This window comes from Papio anubis, chromosome 20, assembly GCF_008728515.1.
Source record: "Papio anubis isolate 15944 chromosome 20, Panubis1.0, whole genome shotgun sequence".
NCBI lineage: Eukaryota > Metazoa > Chordata > Mammalia > Primates > Cercopithecidae > Papio > Papio anubis.
The window spans coordinates 13,105,047-13,128,499 of record NC_044995.1 but is presented as its reverse complement, the minus strand read 5'-3'; the positions used below and the strand labels follow the sequence as shown (position 1 = coordinate 13,128,499).

The window sequence follows — 23,453 nt, the reverse complement described above, 5'->3', positions numbered from 1 at the left end:
AAGATGTTAACTGTATTCCAAGGTTAATCACTAAGAAAATAAAATATGCAGAAAAGGGAATAAGAAGAAAATTTAAATGGTACACTACAGATCAGGCATGTGATTTATGCCTGTAATCCCAGCATTTTGGGAGGGCCAAGGTGGGTGGATCACTTTAGGTCAGGAGTTTGAGACCAGCCTGCCCAACATGGTGAAACCCCATCTTTACTAAAAATACAAAAATTAACTGGGCATGGTGGTGCATGCCTGTAGTCCCAACTATTTGGGAGGCTGAGGCATGAGAATCACTTGAACTCAGGAGGCAGAGGTTGCAGTGAGCTGAGATCACACTACTGCCCTCCAGCTTGGGTGACAGTGAGACCCTGTCTCAAAATGGAAACAAAACCAAAACAGGTATGCTACAAAAACGTCAAACAGAAAAGAAGGCATTAATCGAGAGACCTAGGAACAAAAAACATAAGCCATGTAGAAAACACATCACAAAGTGAAAGAGCAAGGCCTTTTCTAAATCGGGAATTAATTTAAATGCAAATAATTAAGCTCTCCAGTTAAAAGGCAAAAGTTGGCAGAATGGATAAAACAGCATGATCCAACTATATGCTGTCTATAAGAGACTTATTTGCAATCCAAAGACAAAAATAATGTTGAGTGAAAAAATGGAAAAAAATTATTCCATGCAGGATGTAAAAGAAGAGAACTGAGGTGACTGTATTAATATTAGACAAAAATAGACTTTAGGTAAAAACTTGACGAGAGACAAACAATGATATTATATATTGACAAAAGAGTCAATGCATCAAGAAGATATAACGGTACAGATATTACACAGCTAGTCCCCAAATATATGATGTGAAAATTGATGGAACTGAAGGGAGAAATGGATATTTCTACAATGTTTTCAGACTTCAGTGTACCACTTTCGATAATGGATAGAACAACCAGACAAAAGATCAATAAAGAATTAGAGGACTTGGAAAGACATAAACCAAACTCCTAGCAGATATATACAAAGCACCCCACCTAAAATCAGCAGAATACACATTTTTCTCAAGTGGTCACGAAACATTTTCTGGGATAGATCATACATTATGGCGCAAAACAGGTCTCAATAAAAATAAAAAAAATCACGTATCAACAGAAAGATAAAGTCATATGAAATGTTCTCAGGTCACAAAAAAATGAAACGGGGAAATCAGTAATGAGAAAAACTGGAAAATTCACAAATGTGTGGAAATTAAACAGCACCCTCATAAAAACCAGTGGGGAGAGAAGTTACAGGGACGTTAGAAAATACTTTGAGATGAAAACAAAACATGATTCAGAATTCCTTTGGTACTAAAATAATAACAAAATTCTGCTGACTGAACTAAAAAAATTGTAGTAGAAAATATCGAAGACAGTTTCCTACCCATCCTATACACAATACCCACCCCCTATAACTTAAATAAAACAGAACAACTTTCTCCTTTCTAGAGAAAACCACATTGGAAAGAAAGTCTCTGCAAGAAGTCTTGATACACGTGCTTTTACAAGGCTGTTAGATAATTACTTCGTTTTGGATTCCACATTGACTTGATGTGTTGATGATCATTCTATTGTATTTATCATCTCAAGAGCAAGCTGAGTGGATATAAAAAAATATAAGTTGAAATAAGCATTTTCAAGATATAATTTAGGTGTTTTTTTTGCAAATTACAATACAGTTGGCCCTTGAACAACACAGGTTTAAACTGCACGGGTCCACTTACATGTGAAAAAGCTCACAGATAAGCCATGTAGCCTAGAAATATCAAACAATTAAGAAAAATTTAGGTATATCATGAATGCATAAAATATATGTAGATATTAGTCTATTTTATCACTTACTACCATAAAATATATATGAATTTATTATAAAAAGGTAAAACTTATCAAAACTTACACACACAAACACAGACTGTACATTCACAGTGAGGAGAAATGTAAAACAAAGATGCAATATTAAATCAAAACTGCATAAAGTTAACTGTAGTACATGCTGCACTACTGTAATAATTTAATAGCTATCTCCTGTCACTATTGTGGTGAGCTCATGTGTGTGAATATCTGCTTAAAATTCCAAGTGATGCTAATCATCTCAAAATGAGCAGTTCATCTCTCCAGTAAATTGTATATTACAGTAAAAAGTGATCTCATGGTTTCCTCTTATTTCTTATTATGTTTAGTGCAATACCATAAATCTTGAATAATACCATGGGACCTATGTGAACTGCCACTAGTGATGTTGGAAGTGCTCCTAAGATGCATAGAAAAGTCATGACATTATAAAAGTTGGATTGCTTGTTATGTACTGTAAATTGAGGTCTGAAGCTGCAGTTGCCTGCTATTTCAGAAAGACAGTTTCTTAAACAGATGGTGTAAACTTACAGTATCAATACAGTACAGTACTGTAAATGTATTTTCTCTTTCTCTTGATTTTCTTTTTCTTCTTCTTTTTTTATTTTTAGATGGAGTCTCGCTCTGTCGCTCAGGCTGGAGTGCAGTGGCACAATATTAGCTCACTGCAACCTCTGCCTCCCGGGTTCAAGCAATTCTCCTGCCTCAGCCTCTGGAGTAGCTGGGATTACAGGCATATGCCACCAAGCCCAGGTAATTTTTGTATTTTTAGTAGAGATGGGGTTTCACCATGTTGGCCAGGCTGGTCTCAAACTGCTGACCTCGTGATCTGCCCCTCCTTGGCCACCCAAAATGCTAGGATTACAGGCATGAGCCACTGCACCTGGCTCCTCTTGATTTTCTTAGTAACATTTTCTTTTCTCTAGCTTATTTCATTGTAAGAATACAGTATATAATACATGGAACCTACAAAATATGTTTTAATTGTTTATGTTATCTATAAGGATTCTGTTTAATAGTAGGCTATTAGCTGTTTTTTTGAGAGTCAAAAGTTTTACGTGCATTCTTTTTAACTTTTTTTTTTTTTTTTTTTAAGGTTAGTCAAGTGAAGCAGTTGGAGTGAAGAAGGAACAAAGAAATCTGGAACTGGTTGTGATCACCAGTTGTAACACTACTGCACCCAAACCAGCCTATAGATGCATTTTTGACTGTGTGATGGGGGTGACTGTCCCAATCCCAGAGTTGTTCAAGGGTTGACTGCATTAATTCTTCCAATCAATAAATATGGAATATCTTTCCATTTTTCTGTGTCGTCTTCAATTTCTTTCATCAGTGTTTTATAGTTATCAACCTGGAGTTCTTTCACTTCCTTGGTTAAGTGTAGTCCTAGGTATAATTTTTTTGTAGTGTTTGTAAATGGAATAGTTTCTTGATTTCTTATTTTAGATAGTTCACTGTTAGCATATTTCCTTCACTTCCCTGCCAGCTCCTTTCATTTGCCAAAAATCCCTGTATTTCAAAGTGATCAATTAAACCCAACAAAAATGAGAAAATTTTGTTGTTCTGTGACCCGATCAAAGGTTACTTTTCCTTCCTGTGAGTCTTTAACATCTTTGAATCGCTCATGATAGATATCATTGTCTAGATATATCCAGGCACATGTAAAGAATGCAATAAGATAAAAAAGAGTTTGAGATTCTCTGTTCACCTTTCTCTCTATACAGCCACATTTACTTCATTTTTTAATTTTCTTTTTTCTTTTCTTTTTTTTTTTTTTGCCTCTCCACTCTTTGAAACAGCCACATTTAACTTTCCAGTCACACTTAGTTGTAGTGTCACTTTAGAAAGGAAACAAAGAAAACAGAACAGGGAAGGAACAGAAAAATAAAGGTCAAGCGCTAATAGCCCCTGAGAACAGTTAACTGAATCCACTAACATACTTAAAAATAAATAAATAATTTAAAGTGGCAAGGTCTGCCTTGCGGAAGATTTTAGGAAGCGTAGTGCGTGAGAAACAGGTAGCTAAGACTACTTCCGTTTGGCGGGGCGGGACGGTAGCCTGTTTCCGCTCGGGCATTCTGGGAAGTGTAGTGCAGGAGTCGTTGCAACCTTGTGCACTTCCGCTGCAGGAGGGCGAGGCAGCCGTCATCAATCCCCTCTGGGAGGTGAGTCAGCGCGGAACCTCTGCATCTACAGCGAGCTTTCCTGGCCTGGGCGTGGGACTCGCAGGTGCCTGCCTTCGCCCTCAGTAAAGAGAAGCTACAGAGGGCGGGGTCGATGTTTTGCTTGCTCTTTGCTTTTAGGGCGGTGCATGGGTCTCCAATTTGGGAATGGCTCCTGGTCGCACGTCTGGTTTGAGGGTGTCCTGGGCGCTCAAGTTCCCTGGTTTTCCCCACCTTCCACACGCTCTGCCGCCTTCTGGCAATATAATCTTGGCATATAATTTCTCCGTTTCTCCTCTGTAAAGTGAATTTCATAGTAGTACCTATCTGGTAGGAGTTTCGTGAGATTTACGTAAGATAGATGTAAAAATGCTTAGGACCGATCCTGGCACACACTGAAAAGGTGGCTGGTTGTTGCCAATCTCTTATTTCTTCCCGGAGAGGAGAGGCGTTCAGTCTCTGAAAGTTTCTGTGAGCCCGCGGTGGGTTCTGAGCTCCAGGTGCAGCGCCACTCACCCTTCTCTGATCCTTGCACTCCGCGGGGCTGTTCCTGGCTTCCTAACGGGGGGAGGGGGGCGTCAATTTTCTCTCCATCTTTTTTATTTTTCCTTCTCCTTTAAGGCATGAGTGTGTCTCACCTCCATGTGGTGCCTGGGGATGTCCACTGTCATTCATCCTGGACCAGAAACACAGTTTGGATATCTTCCAACCCCCTTTCCTTCCTCAGCCCTGACTAACCGGAGGGCTGCAGAGAGGAGGGTCTCGACCCCCTGACTCTTTGTAACATTGTCCCAACGTGAGAGGACTTAATACATGCTATTGCTATTTCTGCTCAGTTGGAGAACAGATTTCCTTCACTCATTAGCAATATTATTTTTCCTGCTGGGCAAAAGCTCAAATATTTATGGAATAAACGGGAGGTTGGATTAGGCATGTGTTCATGAATGAGTAATAATTGTTAATACAATGAGTGCCAGGGTCTCTTCTATAGGCTTTACATGCATTCATTAGCTTAATCTTCATAACAATGATAATATTATCATTCCTATTTTACAGATGACAACACTGATGGGTAAAATATTTATCTTCCCAAAGTAAAACAACAGGAAAGCGCCTGAACTGGGAGTTTGAGCTCAGGCAGAGTGGGTTCTTGACCTTTGTGCCACACTCTCCTTCAGCCCTGAGAAATGTCAGTCCCATGGGGGTGCAGTGGCTCATGCCTGTAATCCCAACACTTTGGAAGGCTGAGGCGGGAGGGTGGCTTGAGCCCAGGAGTTCAACACCAGCCTGGGCAACATAGTGAGACTCCATCTCTACAAAAAAAATTAAAAAATTAGCTGGATGTGGTGGTGCACACCTGTGGTCCCAGCTACTCGGGAGGCTGAGGTAGGAGGATCGCTTAAGCCCAGGAGGCAGAAGTTGCAGTGAGCTGAGATCATGCCACTGCACTCCAGCCTGGAAAAGAGAATGAAAGTGTGTCTCAAAAAAATTAAAAATAAAAATAAAAAGAGGAAAAGAAATGGTTTCACAGCTTAGGCAATGACTGGGAGATGCTCAAGAGTAATAATCAAAGAAAAAATTTTTAAAGGATTTGCAGGGAAGAACTCTGAGGAGATGACATTTGAGTAAATACCTGACACTGCTATTAAAATAAATAAATAGATAGGGTTTACATTATCCACAATCTATGACCCTTTTATGAATGATTTCACTTTTTTTTTTTTTTTTGAGACGGAGTCTCACTCTGTCGCCCAGGCTGGAGTGCAGTGGCCGGATCTCAGCTCACTGCAAGCTCCGCCTCCTGGGTTCACGTCATTCTCCTGGCTCAGCCTCCCGAGTAGCTGGGACTACAGGCGCCCGCCACCTTGCCCAGCTAGTTTTTTGTATTTTTTAGTAGAGATGGGGTTTCACCGTGTTAGCCAGGATGGTCTCGATCTCCTGACCTCATGATCCGCCCGTCTCGGCCTCCTAAAGTGCTGGGATTACAGGCGTGAGCCACTGCGCCCGGCTTAATGATTTCACTTTGAAGGATGACCTTGATGTTAATTGAGCAAAGCAAATGAAATTAAAAAGCAAGAAGAAATTGACAGATAAAGTTCATCTTCTCCTCCTCCCAATTAGGAATAGTCTCAGAATTTTGTAGCTCAAGAGAATCTTGGAGATCAATTAGTACAATCCTTGTCTGTGTGTCATTCTTTGATTCCGTGTGCATCAAATACTCACTATACTCTAGGTGCTTGGGATAAAAAGATGAGTAATTGTTCATTATCTCACAGGCAAAACAGATGCTTGATTTACTAATTATACCCCAAATGCCCCAGCTACTCAGAATGCTTCCAAGAGGAGGGATTACAGAGAAGGACAGGGAAGCTGGTCCTCTCTGGAGGCAGAGTGGCAGGAGCAAAGGCACGAGAGGACTTGACAACCTAGGAATGAACAAAGTCTGGAAATTCAGGCCTAGAAAAGTGGCCCTGGTACATATAGTGAGCAGAGCTGAGCCAGGCACTCCAGACCCCATTTGCTTTTTTCTACTAAATGTTGTGAAATGTCAAGTCTTGCAAAATCCTGTTACTGAGCAGAGCAGGAGGGTGCAGGGAAATATAGGACCAGAACAAAGGGAATTGGATGTTAAGAATTGATCTCTCCCTAGCTTTGAGAAGAGAATACATTGCTCTTTTCCCTACTAGAGTGTTTCTGCCTGAAGTAGGAGGACCCGTGAACGGGAGTAGCTATCTGTATTGAACGCTATCTTGTATATACTCACTGAAACCTCTTAATAACCCTACGAAGTAGATGCTGTTGTTGTCCTCACTTTATGGGCAAGGAAACAGGCACAAAGAGCTAGTACGTCAGAAGAGTCAATTAGGATATTAGGTTCCTCATCATCTGGCTCCAGTATCTCTCAGCAGATCATTTTCAGCAGTTCACACCCTCCAACTCCCCTTTCTCTGATCTCTAAGACATGACTCCTTCCATGTCTTCATATTTCTGATTAGAGAAGGAGACACGATTAAGAGACAGGCTCCGGACTCAGCTGGATTTAGATGCAGTCTCACCTCACCAGCTCTGTGACCTTGGGTAACTTAATCTCAGTAATCCTCAGCTTCCTCATCCACTAAATGGGAACAACAGTCATCATGTCATCACTTACTGAGAGCTTATATAATGTGCCCGACACTGAATCAAGGCTTTTCCCCACTATTTTAAAAATTGAGTCATAATTCATATACCATATAATTCACCCTTTTAAAGTGTACAATTCGGCGGCATTTAGTGTATTCACAATGTTAGGTTGTACAACCATCACTATTTTCTAATTCAAGAACATCTGTATCACCCCCAAAAGAAACCTCCTATTCCCTAGCCATCATTCTTTACTATCTCCTCTCTCAGCCTCTGGCAACTATTAATTTATTTTTTGTCTCTATGGATTAGCCTAGCCAAGACTATTTGATTTGCTCACTTAATCCCAAAAGCAACTCTGTAGATTAGGATCTATTATTAGTACTACAGTATTTTTCACTTAAGTGAGACACATACTGTCAAACTTTCATTCAAAATTAGAAAAAACAATCGCAGAGACACATTTTAAATTAGTATTTCCTTGCGACAGTGAGCATGGGAAAGGGAGATACACCACTAAGACTCTCCTGTCTACATGAAGAAAATTCATAAATATTTATACCTTTTATAAAACTGAACACTGATATCAATTAAATATTACAGGACAACAAAGTAGTAAGTAATGTAGCCAATCAGAATTATAGACTTTTCAGAGGTAAAGGTGAATTTCATAAGATAAAGCATTGTACAGTCTTTGAAATCTGGATGTTATAAAAGATTCTTTTGTTGGAAATGATGGCAAAAGACATTTGTAACAACAATTTTATGATGCATAATATCATCTGCTTTTGTGCAACTACAGGGAAATCATTTATAAGAGTTTCCATCTGTTCACACATTTGACCCTTATAATAATCTTGCAAGAAAGCACTATTTTTCTCATTTGCAGGTGACGGATTTGAGGAATGGGGAGGTTAATGAGCTTAAAGAGTTAGTAGCCAAGCCAGGATTTGACCCCAGACCTTGTGACCCCAGAATCCACTTTTGTAGCAAGTACATTCTGCTGCCTTTCATTTCCCACAGTGTCCAGTATGAGAATGATAACCCTGGAAACTACAAAGGGCTCTTATGTTAGGCTTGCTACTTAGAATCGGGCAGGTTGTTTACTGCAGAAGGGCCCCTGGCTGAGCGGCTAGTGATATGTGCTGAAGAAAGGGTCTTTTTTTTTTTTTTTTGAGACAAAGTTTGGCTGTACTGCCTAGGCTGGAGTACAGTGGCACCATCTTGGCTCACTGCAACCTCCACCTTCCAGGCTCGAGCCATCCTCCCACTTCAGCCTCCAGAGTAACTGGGATTACAGGTGTGTGCCACCACACCCGGCTAATTTTTGTATTTTTTTGTAGAGATGGGGTTTCGTCATGTTGCCCAGGCTAGTCTCGAACTCCTGAGGTCAAGCAATCTGCCTGCCTCGGCCTCCCAAAGTGCTGGGATTACAGGTGTGAGCCACCATGCTCGGCCACCTTTTAAAAATTCACCCAGAACGGCCATGTGGGCTATGTCCTATTTCTCATGGCTTCTTTCTTTTCCCAGTTCTGCCTTCGCAGGACCCTGCCCTTCCCTAGAAGGAGCAGGAGAAAATGACCAAGTTTCGGGTGAGTTGAGTTTTGATTTTTATCTCTTAAAATGACATCTCTTTCCCTCAAAGATTAGACACTTTTTTTTCCTCTTCCTTGAGAAAGATAAAGGAGGAAAACTGGTATTTGGGATCTGCTAGTTACTTGATTGTCGATTGGTTCAATTTTTTGTTTATGTCTTTAGCTTTTGTTTTGTTTTTAGTTTTGGTAGTTTTATTTTATCTTCTTTATTTCATAAGTAGTAGTACAAAAATTCATAGATATCAAAAAATGGGAGAAAACGTCCACATTACTACACTAAAATACAAATCATCTATTTCCTCCATACTACTTTATATGTATTTACATATTGTGTGTCTTATATGTATACTCATCAGTGTATTTTACAGAACTACAGTCACATTCTATATATAATTTTCTTTTTTCAGTTAATGTTATCGCTGGAGTTTTGTATGATTTAGTGTTTATGTATTTGTCTCAGAAGGGTTTTCATTTTGTGTCTAATTTTTCAGAGGCTATGAACAAACATACACAATATTGTGTCTCTAAATGTTATTTCAATTTGCAATACTTTTTCATGAGGCTTTAAAAATGCAATATTTACTTACAAAATTACATATCTCTTAAGTGGTCAGGTCAATAACAGTTGTATATCCCACTCTGACAGTTGTATAATTGCATTAGCCCACCACTCAGAACAAGATATAGGACACTTATATTACCCCAAAAAGGTCCCTCCTGTCTCTTTCAAGTTAGTTCCTTACTCCCCAGAGGCATCCTCTGTTATCCCTCAGCTGAGGCCCTAAAGTCCATTGTGTCATTCTTATACCTCTGGATCCTCATAGCTTAGCTCCCATTTATGAGTGAGAACATACGATGTTTGGTTTTCCATTCCTGAGTTACTTCATATAGAATAATAGTCTCCAATATCATCCAGCTTGCTGTGAATGCCATTAATTCATTCCTTTTTATGGCTGAGTACTATTCCATCATATATATATACACCACAGTTTCTTTTCCCTTTTTTTTTTTTTTTTTTTTTGAGACGGAGCCTAGTACTGTTGCCTGGGCTGGAGTGCAGTGGCGTGATCCTGGCTCACTGCAATCTCTGCCTCCCGGGTTCAAGCAATTCTCCTGCCTCAGCCTCCCGAGTAGCTGGGATTGCAGGCACTTTCGACCACTTTTTTGTATTTTTAGTAGAGATGGTTTCACCATGTTGGCCAGGCTGGTCTCGAACTTCTGACCTCATGATTCACCTGCCTCAGTCTCCCAAAGTGCTGGGATTACAGGCGTGAGCCACTGTGCCTGGCCACACAGTTTCGTTATCTACTCATTGATTGATGGGCATTTGGGTTGGTTCCACATTTTTGCAATTGCAAATTGTGCTACTATAAACATGCATGTGCAAACACCTTTTTCGGCATTGGTACTAAATTGACCCAACATTTCTAGGACAATTTCGTAGTATCAGTCAAGTTATAAAATACATATTCCGTGTGAGTCAAGGTTTACAGTGCTGGGGCATTTACTGTTGGAATACTTACAAATGTCACCAAATACACAGGGGTTATTTTTTAGTAGCATACACTTTTGATGTGACTGTGGAAAAGTAGTCTATGAGACTGGCATGTGGGATGGAGAAAAGGAGGAAGCTACTTAAAGTTGATTTGAGGCCTTCACAATCCAGAACATTTTCCTGCCTGTTCTTTCTACCTGCTTAGTGCTGCCTCTCTCCCAGTAGATATTGGCCATCAGATTGAGATTACATCTACTTGATGTTGTAGGAGATGGTGACATTCAAGGATGTGGCTGTGGTCTTCACCAGGGAGGAGTTGGGGTTGCTGGACCTTGCCCAGAGAAAGCTGTACCAAGATGTGATGCTGGAGAACTTCAGGAACTGGCTGTCAGTGGGTGAGCACAAGCACCTCAAATTGTAACTGAAAGTCAGCCCTCTGGACCGTCCTGCTTTCAATTATTTAAGACTTTGAGATGCTTAAAATGCTTCCCTGAACTTGGGGATGTGAATTTCCTAATTCCCCAGGGATACCTTGTCTATACTTTGTCTATTTTTCTCAAATTGCTGTTGTGAAATCTTGGTGGGCTTTGAAATCAGTTGGTGAGTTATATTGTGTTTAATGAAGTAGAAATATTATAGCTCCTTGTCAAGAACTGCACTCAGTGCAGCAAAAATTGTAAGCAGAAACAGGAAAGATGTGATCAAAGTAGACAATGGATAGGATCAGATTATCTGATCACTTGATTCAGTGATTGACACTTATGTATTTGTGTACCGGATCACAAATTAAAAGGTATTCAGATAACAGTTCATGATCACAATTTTGAAAAATACTACTTAGAGCGCATGAAAATGGTAGTGTTGGAATTAAAATTTTTGACTATAATGTATTCACTTTATATATATGCCATTTCTTTTTCACAGGCTATCACCCCTTCAAACTAGATGTGATACTACAGTTGGGAAGAGAAGACAAACTGTGGCTGACGGAGACAGAAATCCAAGGAGATGGCTGTTCAGGTGAGAACCATGCAGCTCTGAGTCTTTGCGTGGTACAACCCAGTCCTCTCCTCCTCACCACCTCCTAGGCCACCAGCCTGGCCCAAGCCCTCAGCATTCATCACCCCGGTTTACTGCAGCAGCTTGCACATGACCTTCCTCCTTTTACCTCCCTCCAGTCCATTCTCCACCTAGCAGCCAGATCTTGTAAGTCAGATCATATTGCTTCTTGGCTCAAAACCCTTCTGCAACTTCCCATCTCACTCATTAATTCCGAAATCTGTATGAGCCTTCAGGGTCCTATGTGACCTGGCCACCCACTCCCTGTGAATTTATTTTCTATCCTTTGCCTTTCACTCCTTTCCAGCCACACAAGACTGCTGTGTGTTTCTTATACATGCCCAGTGTGCTTTTGTTTTTTATGTTTTTTTAAAGACGGGTCTCATTCTGTGGCCCAGGCTGAAGTGCAGTGGTGCAATCATGGTTCACTGCAGCCTCGACCTCCCGGGCTCAATTGATCTTCTCACCTCAGCCTCCTGAGTAGCTGGAATGGGACTACAGGCACATGCCACTAAACCAGGCTAATTTTAAAAATACATACATATATTTTATATATATATGTATGTATTTTTTTGGTAGAGATGAGGTCTTACCATGTTACCAGGCTGGTTTCAAACTCCTGAGCTCAAGCAATCCTCCCACCTCAGCCTCCCAAAGTGTTAGGATTACAGGCGTGAGCCACTGTGCCTGGCCTGCATGTATTTCTCTCTACCTGAAGCCCTGCTGTTCTGTCTGCATGGGATGTTCTTACCTCATACATCCTCTTGGCTCCCTACCTACTTCCTTTGTATCTGGTCAGATGTCATCTCATCATAGAAACATCACAGAAACCTGCTTTGACTACCCTGTTTAAAATACCTATCCTTGGTTGGGCGAGATGGCTCATCCCTGTAATCTCAGCACTTTGGGAAGCCAAGGTGGGAGGATCACTTGAGGCCAAGAGTTTAAGACCAGCCTGGACAACACAGCGAGACCCCACCTCTACAACAAATAAAAAAATTAGCTCGCAGTGAGCTATAATTGTGCCACTGCACTGTAGCCTGGGTGACAGAACAAGACCCTGTCTCAAAAATAAATAAAATAAATAAATAAATACATTTAATTAAATACCCATCTCTTTATTCTGCCTTTGTGATTAACCATCAATCACCAGCTGACATATTCATGTATTATATTTTGTTTACTTTTTTATGGTCTCTTTCCCCACTACAGTGTAACTTCTTGAGTGTAAGAATTTTACCTGTTTTCTTTTCATTTTTCTTTTTCTTTTCTTAGAGATGGGGGTCTGGCTTTTTCACCTAGGCTAGAGTGCAGTGATACAATCATAGCTTGCTGCAGCTCAAACTCCTGGGCCGGGACTACAGGAGTACACTACTGTGCCCAACACTAATTTTACCTGTTTTAAAATTGCTGATCCTTATTGCCTTTCATAGGCTTGGCACATAGTACACGTTCATTCAATATTTGTTGAATGAGTAACTGAATGGGTTAATGGACTGATGTCAGTAACGTCAGTTAATGGATGAAGGATAGGTGTTTTCATTTGAATAGTAGTGAAATGGCTCCCTCACAGCTCTCCCTAACCTGTGTTATCTGCGTGACCTTTGGTGAGAGTTGCCTTATCCATACACCCAGGGACAACCTCCCTGCGCTGCTTTCACCCCTCTCTTTCTATTCTTTCTCTTCCTTATTTCATTCCCCCTTTTCTTCACTCCTTCCTTCATTTATCTTTAATTTGAATATACATCATAAATACCTAAAATATACGAATTAAAGTCATTCCTACTTGACTTTACCCACCAAAACCCAAAACTAAATCAAACAAACAAAAAAGCAAACCAAAAACCCAGGAGAATCTCTCTGCTTAGCTGAGAGAGACAGACCCTGGATTTTGGAAGTAGCTGGGGTAGTAAAATCTTTTCAATCTTCTTATCTTTTATTTTCTTGTATCTCCATGCTGCATGAAAGTTTACTGCATTGCAGTCAGGAATGCTGGATGCTGACTTCTTTGGCTGACTGCCTCATTTTTAAAAATTTTCTTTTTTTTGTTTCTGACTGCCTCATTTTTGTGTACAAACCTAAACTTGGGAATTTGATCCCAGTTATTGCCATTGTCCTTTTTTTTTTTTTCTTAATAGGTAGCTTCCCAACTTCTTCTTTGCCTCCTTGAGCAAATCTTTACTTTTTTTTCTTTTTTTTTTGAGATGGAGTCTTGCTCTGTCGCCAGGTTAGAGTGCAGTGGCACAATCTCGGCTTACTGCAACCTCTGCCTCTCAGGTTCAAGCGATTCTCCTACCTCAGCCTCCCAAGTAGTGGGGACTATAGGAGCACGCCACCACACCCAGCTAATTTTCGTATTTTTAGTAGAGATGGAGTTTCACCATGTTGGCCAGGATGGTCTCCATCTCTTGACCTTGTGATCTGCCTGCTTTGGCCTCCCAAAGTGCTGGGATTATAGGCATGAGCCACCATGCCCAGCCACAAATCTTTATTTTTTTTTTTAATTTTTGGCCAAATTTTTATTGAAATATATACAGAAAACTGTACAAATTATAAGTGTATAGCTCCCTAAATTTTCAGAAAGTAAAATGGCTTGTTTTACAGTTCTTTTTTACTGAGTTAAAATTTACATGTGCACACCTTAAGTGTGCAATTGGATGAGTTTTGACAAAAGGATATAACTATGTAACTTACAGCCCTTGGAAAACTGAACAAATCTGACAGTGTATTCTACCCTCACCTCTCTTCAGAGTGAACATCAGAATTTTTCAGGGTTTCACACTCTGCCTGTCCATCTAGGTACCCAGCTCCACCTACACAAAATATTCCTGAGGTCTATTTTCACTGGACAGAAGTACAAATTAAAGGGCATCTTCTCCCTCAAGGATCAATAAAACAAAACCTCACAGAGAAGGGTGCTGAGTGGATCTCACTGTCTTTACTTCTCCTGGAGAAAGTTCACCGGCAGGGAATAAAGAGGTGTCATTAAAGGACTATTTCAGCACATAGTTACTCTTCTGACGTATGTTCAGCCTAGTTATAATTTTTATGACACCTATGTTAGTCATCAATTATTGTATAACAAATTACTGTAAAACTTAGCACCTTGGCCAGATGCGGTGGCTCACACCTGTAATCCCAGCACTTTAGGAGGCTGAGGCAGGCAGATCACCTGAGGTCAGGAGTTCGAGACCAGCCTGGCCAACATGGTGAAACCCCATCTCTACTAAAAATACACACACACACACACAAATTAGCCAGGTGTGGTGGCGGCTGCCTGTAATCCCAACTACTGGGGAGGCTGAGGCAGGAGAATCACTTGAACCCTGAAGGCAGAGGTTGCATTGAGCTGATATCATACCATTGCACTCCAGCCTTGGGAACACGAGCGAAACTTCGTCTCAAAACAAAACAAAAACCTTAGCACCTTAAAACAACGAACACTGGTTTACAGTTTCTGTGGGTTAGGCATACGGGAGCAGCTTAGCTGAGGGGTTCTCGCTCAGGATCTCAAAAAGCTGTTGTCAAAGAGTGACGCAGCTGCAGTCCCCGGAAGGCTTGACTGGGACTGAAGGACCTGCTTCCAAGGTGGGCTCGTTCACATGGCTGTGGCAGGAGGCCTCGCATCCTTGCTAAGTGAGCCGTTCCCTAGGCTGCTGAAGTGTCCTCAAAACATGGCAGCTGGTTTCCCCCAGACCCAGTGATTCAGGAGAGTGGAAGATAGAAGCGCAGTGTTTTTATGACCTAGCATCAGAAGTGACAGATCATCACTTCTGCCATATTCTATTGGTTTCACAGACCAAGCTTGATACAGTGTGGGAGGGGACTTCAAAAGGGAGTGGATTGCAACGGGGAGTGATCACTGGGGACCATCTTGTATTAGCCATTTAGGTTTATCAGAAAAGTCAGTCAAACCAAGTGGCAACAATTTTCAATGCCTTTACTCTCCTATAGGGTGTGTCAGCTATGGGAATATGTTTTCTCATTTTTTTTCACTTATCATGTTCACTAATTGAATATTATATACTTAGAACCTCATTGAAAAGAAGGAGAATTCTCCCAAATCTAGCTCATCAAATGTATATTTTAAGGACTAAATTAAGGAAATAATGGTACTATCTTATGGGTTCATTCTCAAGACAGAGAAGATATTTTTCTATATTCTCTTCACTTTTGCCAAAGATGTCCCCTCTTTCTCTGAGAATTCTTGGCATCACTTAACAATCCACTTATAAATGCTGAAGGAGAGATTCAGGCTTTTCTAACCATTTTGGACTTTTTATCATATACAGATGCAGGTTGTACAATGTAACCATGATTCTGAGGCTTACATATAGCCAGGATTTTGTAGATTTTATACATCTGCCATGGAAAAGAGGAGAGGATTTTTAAGTGATTATTCTTATGGACAAGGAGGTAAAGTTACTCTTCTATAACATCTTTCTAGGACATCTTTTTGTTGCTCTGTATGTGTATTTGACCACATACATAAGTCTTGGTATTGGCCAGGCATGGTGGCTCACACCTGTAATCCTAGCACTTTGGGAGGCCAAGGCAGGCAGATGACTTGAGGTCAGGAGTTCAAGACCAGCCTGGCCAACATGGTGAAACCCTGTCTCTACTAAAAATACAAAAAAATTAATGGGGTGTGGTGGCATGCACTTGTAGTCCCAGCTCCTCCAGAGGCTGAGGCGGGAGAATCACTTGAACCCCAGTGGTGGAGGTTTCAGTAAGCCGAGATCATGCCACCACACTCCAGCCTGGGTGACAGAGTGAGATTCCGTCTCAAAAAAAGAAAAAAACAAACAAAAACAAAACAATCTTGGTATAGCTCTAAATGAGTCTCATTAACATTTTGTATATAGAAACCAGCCTTTTTTGTTCCCATAGGCATGAAAAAAACCAATGATAGGCCGGGCACGGTGGCTTGTAATCCCAGCACTTTGGGAGGCCAAGGCGGGCAGATTATGAGGTCAGGAGATCGAGACCATCCTGGCTAACACAGTGAAACCCCATCTCTACTAAAAATACAAAAAAAAGAGCTGGGCATGGTGGCGGTTGCCTGTAGTCCCAGCTACTCGGGAGGCTGACACAAGAGAATGGCGTGAACCCAGGAGGCAGAGCTTGCAGTGAGCCGAGATCACACCATTGCACTCCAGCCTGGGTGACAGAGCATGACTCCGTCTCAAAAAAAAAAAAGAAAAAAAAAAAAAAAACCCAATGATAAAGTCAAGCTGAATTCTCCACTGGTTTATTAAGGTTTCCCAGTGTGGTCAACCTGTGAAATGTTTTTTATTTCTGAACAAATATTCACTTGTCTTCATTTTCATTTCTGAGTTCTCTTTATCATTCCAGGACACAGGAATCAAAATGAGATAGATATCCTTCAAGAAGTAAGATTAAGATTCCTTTCATATGAAGAACTTATATGCTGGCAAATATGGGAACAATTTACAAGTAAATTAACCAGTAATCAAGACTTCATAATAAATCTTCAAGGCCAGAGGTCCAAGTTGCTAAAACAAGGTGATTCCCCCTGTCAGGTGTGGACAGGAGAATCTATTCAGGTCTCTGAAGATGAGAACTATACAATAAAGGGGCAAGGGGAGAGTTCAAATAGCATCAAAAATCAAGAGCTTCCAATGAGGACCACCTGGGATTTCTGGAGGAAAATGTATCTGAGAGAACCACAGAATTATCAGAGTAGGTGTCAGCAAATTGATGTAAAAAATAATCTCTGTAAATGTGACCATTGTGTTACGCAAAGGATTGCTTATCAACATGATGGTCATGGAGTACACAAAAGAGAGAAAGCTTTTAGCCACAATAATTGTGGAAAAGACTGTGTGAAGGAATCATCCCAACATAGCGTAATCCAATCAGGAAAGCAAACCTCTAATGAGAATGAAAAAGGCTTCAGTGTTAGCTCTAATCTTGAACTTCACCAGCAACTACACTTAGAAGACAAGCCTCAGGTAAGTGTCGAGTATGGGAAGGGCATAGGTTACAGCTCAGGGCTTCCCAGGCATCAATGTGTCCACATAGGAGAGAAATGCTATCAGAATGGTGACAGTGGTGAGGGCTTCAGTCAGGGCTCACATGTGCAACCTCATCAGAGAGTCAGCACAGGAGAGAACCTCTACAGATGTCAGGTATGTGCCCAGAGCTTCAACCAGAACTCCTGTCTTCCCTCCCATGAGCTTACTCACCCGGGAGAGAAGTTGTGTACATGTGGCACGTGTGGGAAGGGCTTCCATCATAGCTTAGATTTTGACATTCACTGTGTAGATAGTGCTGGAGAGAGAGCCTGTAAATGTGATGTATATGATAAAGGCTTCAGTCAGACATCACAACTTCAAGCCCATCAGAGAGGTCACTCTAGAGAGAAGACATACAAATGGGAAGTAAGTGACAGGATATTTAATAGGAATTCTGGTCTTCATCAGAGAGTTCACACTGGAGAGAAACCATATACATGTGAGGTATGTGATAAGGGCTTCAGTAAGGCCTCAAATCTTCAAGCCCATCAGAGAATCCACACTGGAGAGAAACCCTACAAATGTGATGTGTGTGATAAGAACTTCAGCCGTAATTCCCACCTTCAGGCCCATCAGAGAGTCCATACAGGAGAGAAACCCTACAAATGTGACACATGTGGGAAGGACTTCAGTCAGATCTCTCACCTTCAGGCCCATCAGAGAGTTCACACAGGAGAGAAGCCATACAAATGTGAGACATGTGGGAAGGGCTTTAGTCAGAGTTCGCATCTCCAGGACCATCAGCGAGTCCATACTAGAGAGAAACCCTACAAATGTGATGTGTGTGGGAAAGGCTTCAGTTGGAGTTCACATCTTCAAGCCCATCAGAAAGTCCACACAGGAGAGAAACCATACAAATGTGAAGAATGTGGGAAAGGCTTCATCTGGAACTCATATCTTCACGTTCATCAGAGGATCCACACGGGAGAGAAACCCTATAAATGTGGCATGTGTGGTAAGAGCTTCAGTCAGACCTCACATCTTCAAGCCCATCAGAGAGTCCATACTGGAGAGAAACCATACAAATGTTTTGTGTGTGGTAAGGGCTTTAGTAAGAGTTCATGTCTTCAGATTCATCAGAGAGTCCATGATGGTGATAAATCCATTAATCATGATGAGTGTGATAGAGGTGCTCTTCAAGAGTTAGACTTCTCATTTTCCTAGAAAATCCGCACAGCAGAGAATATTTATAAAATGTCATGTTTTAAGAATTCACGAGTGAGCTGAGTTTTTATAGTCATCTGAATTCCATTGAAGAAAACCTATTTTTTGTATGAATATGACCAGTTTCAAGCAGAGCTCAAAATGTCACAGTTGTCAAGAGAACACAAAACAAAGAAACCCTATAAAGAATGATACAATACATTTGAATCAGAACCTTCACATTCAATAAGCAGTATGCAGGAGTGAAGACTTCAAAATGATAAGGTCAGAACTTTATCAAAAGTATAATGAGGGACATGACAAAATCTGTGTCCACTAGAATCTAAGCTCCATGCAGGAACATTGTTTGCTGCTGTATGATCATGACCTTGAACCAGTACCTAACAAGTAGTGGCTTCCCTGGAATTGTTTAATTTGATAGGAAAAATCTATCATATATAGGACATATATTTGAACATTTTAGTGAGCTCAGCCCCAATTCTTCATTATAATTGTACTGAGAAAAGGATTCTTGCAAGAAGCCTTAAAATAAATTCAAGGAAATGACATTTAATTAAAACACAGAAAACCATGCAGTCTACAATTTGAGTAATATTTTAGCAGTTGGCTTCTGTCCTCAGTTCAGCTTCATTTTTCAAGCAGTAACAGGCCAAAATTTCTATCTGATCATTTAAGACTTTTTCCATACAGTGTACAGCTGTGCTGTTTTTTTGGTGGGGGCTTTTACTATCTTTCTTTCTGGGAGCTTTTGTGACAGAAACAGACTGAATGAAGAAAAAATTCCCAACTGGTTTTTAGTTCCATAAAGCTTCATGAGAAAGGTTTTGCAAAAAAGGGGAACATCATATGGCATGCATTTTAGATGTTAGACTAACCTGTTAAGGACACAGCATTTTGGACAACACCCCACACTTCTCAGACACCATTACACGTTATGCAGTGTGTAATGATCAAATCATAGTAATTGGATGAAGGGTTTACTCAGGTGTATTATTTAGTGGAGGTGGCAGAAAGTTTCCCACTGGTTTTTTTTGTCCTGAACCTTACCTTCCAGGACAATGAGTACTTAAGTTCCATGATATCTTGTTTCATGCTACCATCAGAAATACAGGGCCAATAAATGAAAAAGAAAAAATAAATAAAAAAGATAAAAACAAAAAAAGAAATACAGGGCCAATAATGCTCTGCTTTGTCACCACCAGATTACTAGGGTGGGCTGCTGGAGCTCATGGTTGTTTAAATCAAGATGTTTTCAATTGTGAGAAATAGAAAATCACACTCCAACTAGCTGGAACAAAATTTATTGGCATGCATAATTAAAAAGAAGAGGCTGGGCACGGTAGCTTATGCCTGTAATCCCAGCACTTTGGGAGGCTGAGGCGGGTGGATCACGAGGTCAGGAGTTCGAGACCAGCCTGGTCAACATGGTGAAACCCCATCTCTACTAAAAATACAAAAATTAGTCGAGTGTGATGGCGGGTGCCTGTAATCCCAGCTACTCAAGAGTCTGAGGCAGGAGAATCGCTTGAACCCGGGAGGCGGAGGTTGCCATAAGCCGAGATGGCACCATTGTACTCCAGCCCAGGTGACCAGTGTGAGACTCCATCTCAAACAAAACAAAACAAACAACAAAAAGAATACAGGTAGGACAGGACTAGGTTTGGTTGAAATAGGGCTCTGGGTCAATTCTGTAATTCCCTCACCTCTGCCCTTCTGGTTGAGTTGATTCCCATATTTGTTCATTCCAACCTACTGAGGAAATTTACTTAAAGAAAAAATGCTCAGTTAACATTCTCATATCACACTCCCTTTTCTGTGCACTTCTAAAGCAGCTATTTTCTGAACCTCTTTTTGCTCTTAGTCATGTAGAGACTTTTCATTTTCCTAAATACATCATATCTAAATAAATATTCATAGCGGTACTGTGGGTTATGGTTTGCCATTTGAACCATGCATCAACCTTCTGGAGAATCTTTTAAAGTATACACATTTTTCCAGAGTAGAATTAATATTTTTTTCTAAAAATAAACACTTGAAATAGTTTTTATTAATATATTAATAGTTCTATATATTTATGGGATGCATGTGATATTTTGATTTGTGCACATACAATGTATAATGATCAAATCATGGTAATTGGGATATCCATTACCTCAAACATTTATCATTTCTTTGTGTTGGGAACATTCTAAATCTTCTATTTATTTTGAAATATACAATAAATTATTAACTGTAGTTGTCCTACTGTGTTATTGATTAGATAGAATAAATAAGTTCTAGTGTTACTGACACTGTTCTATCTAATCATATTTTTGTACCCATTAACTAACCTCTCCATCTTTCCCTCACCCCTGTCCATCCCAACCTCTGATAACCACCATTCTAAATCATTTCCTCCTTGGGATCAATATTTTTAGTTCCCATATAGGAATGAGAATATGTAAAATGTGTCTTTCTATGCCTGGATGATTCCACTTAACAATATCCTCTGGTTCCATCCATGTTGCTACAAATGACAGGAGAAAGAAAATGTGGTATATACACACACAATATTGTCCAGCCATTAAAATAATAAAATCCTGTCATTTGCAGCAGGAGATTGTCTGGCTTTTGTTTTTTATTTTTTTTATTTTTTTTATTTTTATTTATTTATTTTTTTGAGACAGGTCTCAGTTGACCAGGCTGGAGTGCAGTGGTGCAATCTTAGTTCACTGTAGTCCCAACCTGCCGGACTCAACCAATCCGCCTCAGCTTCCTGAGTACCAGGGACTACAGGCATGCACCAACATGCCCAGCCAATTTTTTGTAAAGACGGTCTCACTGTGTTGCCCAGATTAGTCTGAAACTCCTGAGCTCAAGCGATTCTCCTGCCTTGGCCTCTCAAAGTGCTGGGATTACAGGCATGAGCCACTGCGCCTGGCCTGAATAAAGAATTTTATCTATATATACTTGGTCTAAAGAGAAAAAGATCTGCAAACAAATCATGAACACTAACAAAGTTTGTTATGTGCATTCATGTTATTTAGCAACTCCAAAACTAGTTGCCATGTACTGGAGAACTGAACAGATGAGTAAACATACTGATGATGCTGGGAGCCAATTTCTGACTCTTAGAGAAAGAAGTAAATATGGAATGGGAAAATACCTTAGCAAGAATCCTGCAATACTTATTTAAAATGAGAGGGATCATTATTTTGCACAGACACACACACACACACACGACTATTATCCCAATAATGATTAGTATGCACAGCACCCAGATCTTGGTTTCTAAGTATCATTCCCCACTAAAAGCAATCAGAGCTCTGTGGCTGGGACAGGGAATATACAAGATAAACCTAATATATTATTGTACCAGAAAACAAAGGTTCATATGGACGACAGACAGGTAGAGAGATATGGGGGTAGGGGAAGGAAAAGCTCTTCTAACAAACAGTAGGATGCCAATTCCTAAAAATAGAAGGAATGACAGAGTCAGAAAGTCATCATTTTGCAGTCATCACAATAATAATTGATTCAGACAAGAATCATCAATGAACACTAAAACCAGTGGGTGAAAGATGAGATCTTCCACACAAATTGCTCAAAGATCTTCCTGCAAATTGCTTATCAATTTCAAAGCCAAAATAGCCATTTTTTAGTGGAAAAACCTGGGAGACACCAGTTTATACAAGTTATCAATGCTAACACCAACAAAACACATCATGTGTTTCCTATTGTGATGCACTGAGAAGTATGCATTATTCATGCAATACTCAATCTACAAACATTTAACTTGAATCTAATCATGAGGACTCAAATTTAGGGTTGTTCTACAAAATAGCTTGTTGTCTTCAAAAAGGCTCATTTCATGAAAGAAAAAATGGCTATGGAACTGATCTAGGTTAAAGACTAAAGAAACATGACAATGAAATGCAGGGCATGACACATTTTAGATTGGACCCTGAAATAGAAAATGCTATAAACATTATAGGATGACTGTGGAAAATGAATAAACTGTAGATTAGGAAACATTACTGTATCAACTTACAATGGTCTTAAAATATGTTTACAGATTATTTTCCTACCCCCTTGATTGTGGATAGGCTTTTCACTGTCTCAACGAACTGAGGCAGAAGTAATGTTGGAACTTCCAACGCTAGATTAGGAAAGGCCATAGTACTTGCGCTGGCTTTTATCTGGATACTAGCTTTGAGCCACCATGTAATGTCCAGTTTCTGTGAAGTCACCATGCTGAAGAGGTCACATGCCTGAGGAACCAAAGCTGTGTCGTTCTCTCAGTTCAGGCAGTAGATGTGGAAATGAACAGGTTTAACTGCAATCACATTAGAGACCCCAAGAATATGTGGGATTCTTTTGTATTATTCTTGCATCTTTTCTTAATGTTTAGAATTAATTCAAAATAAAAGTTTTAGAACATTTACAAAACATTACAAAAATGTTAAAAATTACTACACTAGCCCCCTTAAAGTAACAAGATCATATGCATACATACATACACACATCACATACACATATATACACATTCACACAAAATCCTGTCTCTGCCCACTTTCCTAAACTTATTCTGAGTAACTACCAATGCCAATAATTATAAATTTACCTCCTCTCATTTCACTCTGTATTCCGCTGAATGGATAAGCCATCAAACATTTTGTCAGTCCAACTGATAAATGCAAATTTTGCTGTTATCAACAATGCAACTATGAACATCCATTTACATACATCTGTAACCGAGTGTCTCAGTCTTCAAATGCATCTTAAAACTTTTTTCCCTTTCCTTCCTGATATGGTTTGGCTGTGTCCCCACCCAGATCTCATCTTGAATTCCCATGTGTTGTGGGAGGGACCTGGTGGGAGGTGATTGAACCAAGGGGTCAGGTCTTTCCTATGCTGTTCTCATGATAGTGAATAAGTCTCACAAGATCTGATGGTTTTAAAA

At 40.2% G+C, this 23,453-nt stretch overlaps 1 protein-coding gene and 1 long non-coding RNA gene across 2 annotated transcripts; both read left to right on the top strand.

Annotated features, from left to right (window-relative positions):
* The first annotated feature begins 2,578 nt into the window (after window positions 1–2,578).
* Window positions 2,579–3,175, top strand: LOC108583292. The gene is made up of 2 exons (XR_001897754.2): window positions 2,579–2,628; window positions 2,972–3,175. It is a non-coding gene; the product is annotated as an uncharacterized LOC108583292 (long non-coding RNA).
* A 795-nt stretch (window positions 3,176–3,970) lies between these two features.
* On the top strand, window positions 3,971–19,082 carry ZNF233 (zinc finger protein 233). Its single transcript, XM_009194679.4, is given in 6 exon segments — window positions 3,971–4,040; window positions 8,691–8,752; window positions 10,519–10,645; window positions 11,175–11,270; window positions 16,665–18,407; window positions 18,410–19,082. Coding segments are annotated over 5 exon segments (2,010 nt in total). The 5' UTR covers window positions 3,971–4,040; window positions 8,691–8,737; the 3' UTR covers window positions 18,439–19,082.
* Window positions 19,083–23,453: the final 4,371 nt, after the last annotated feature.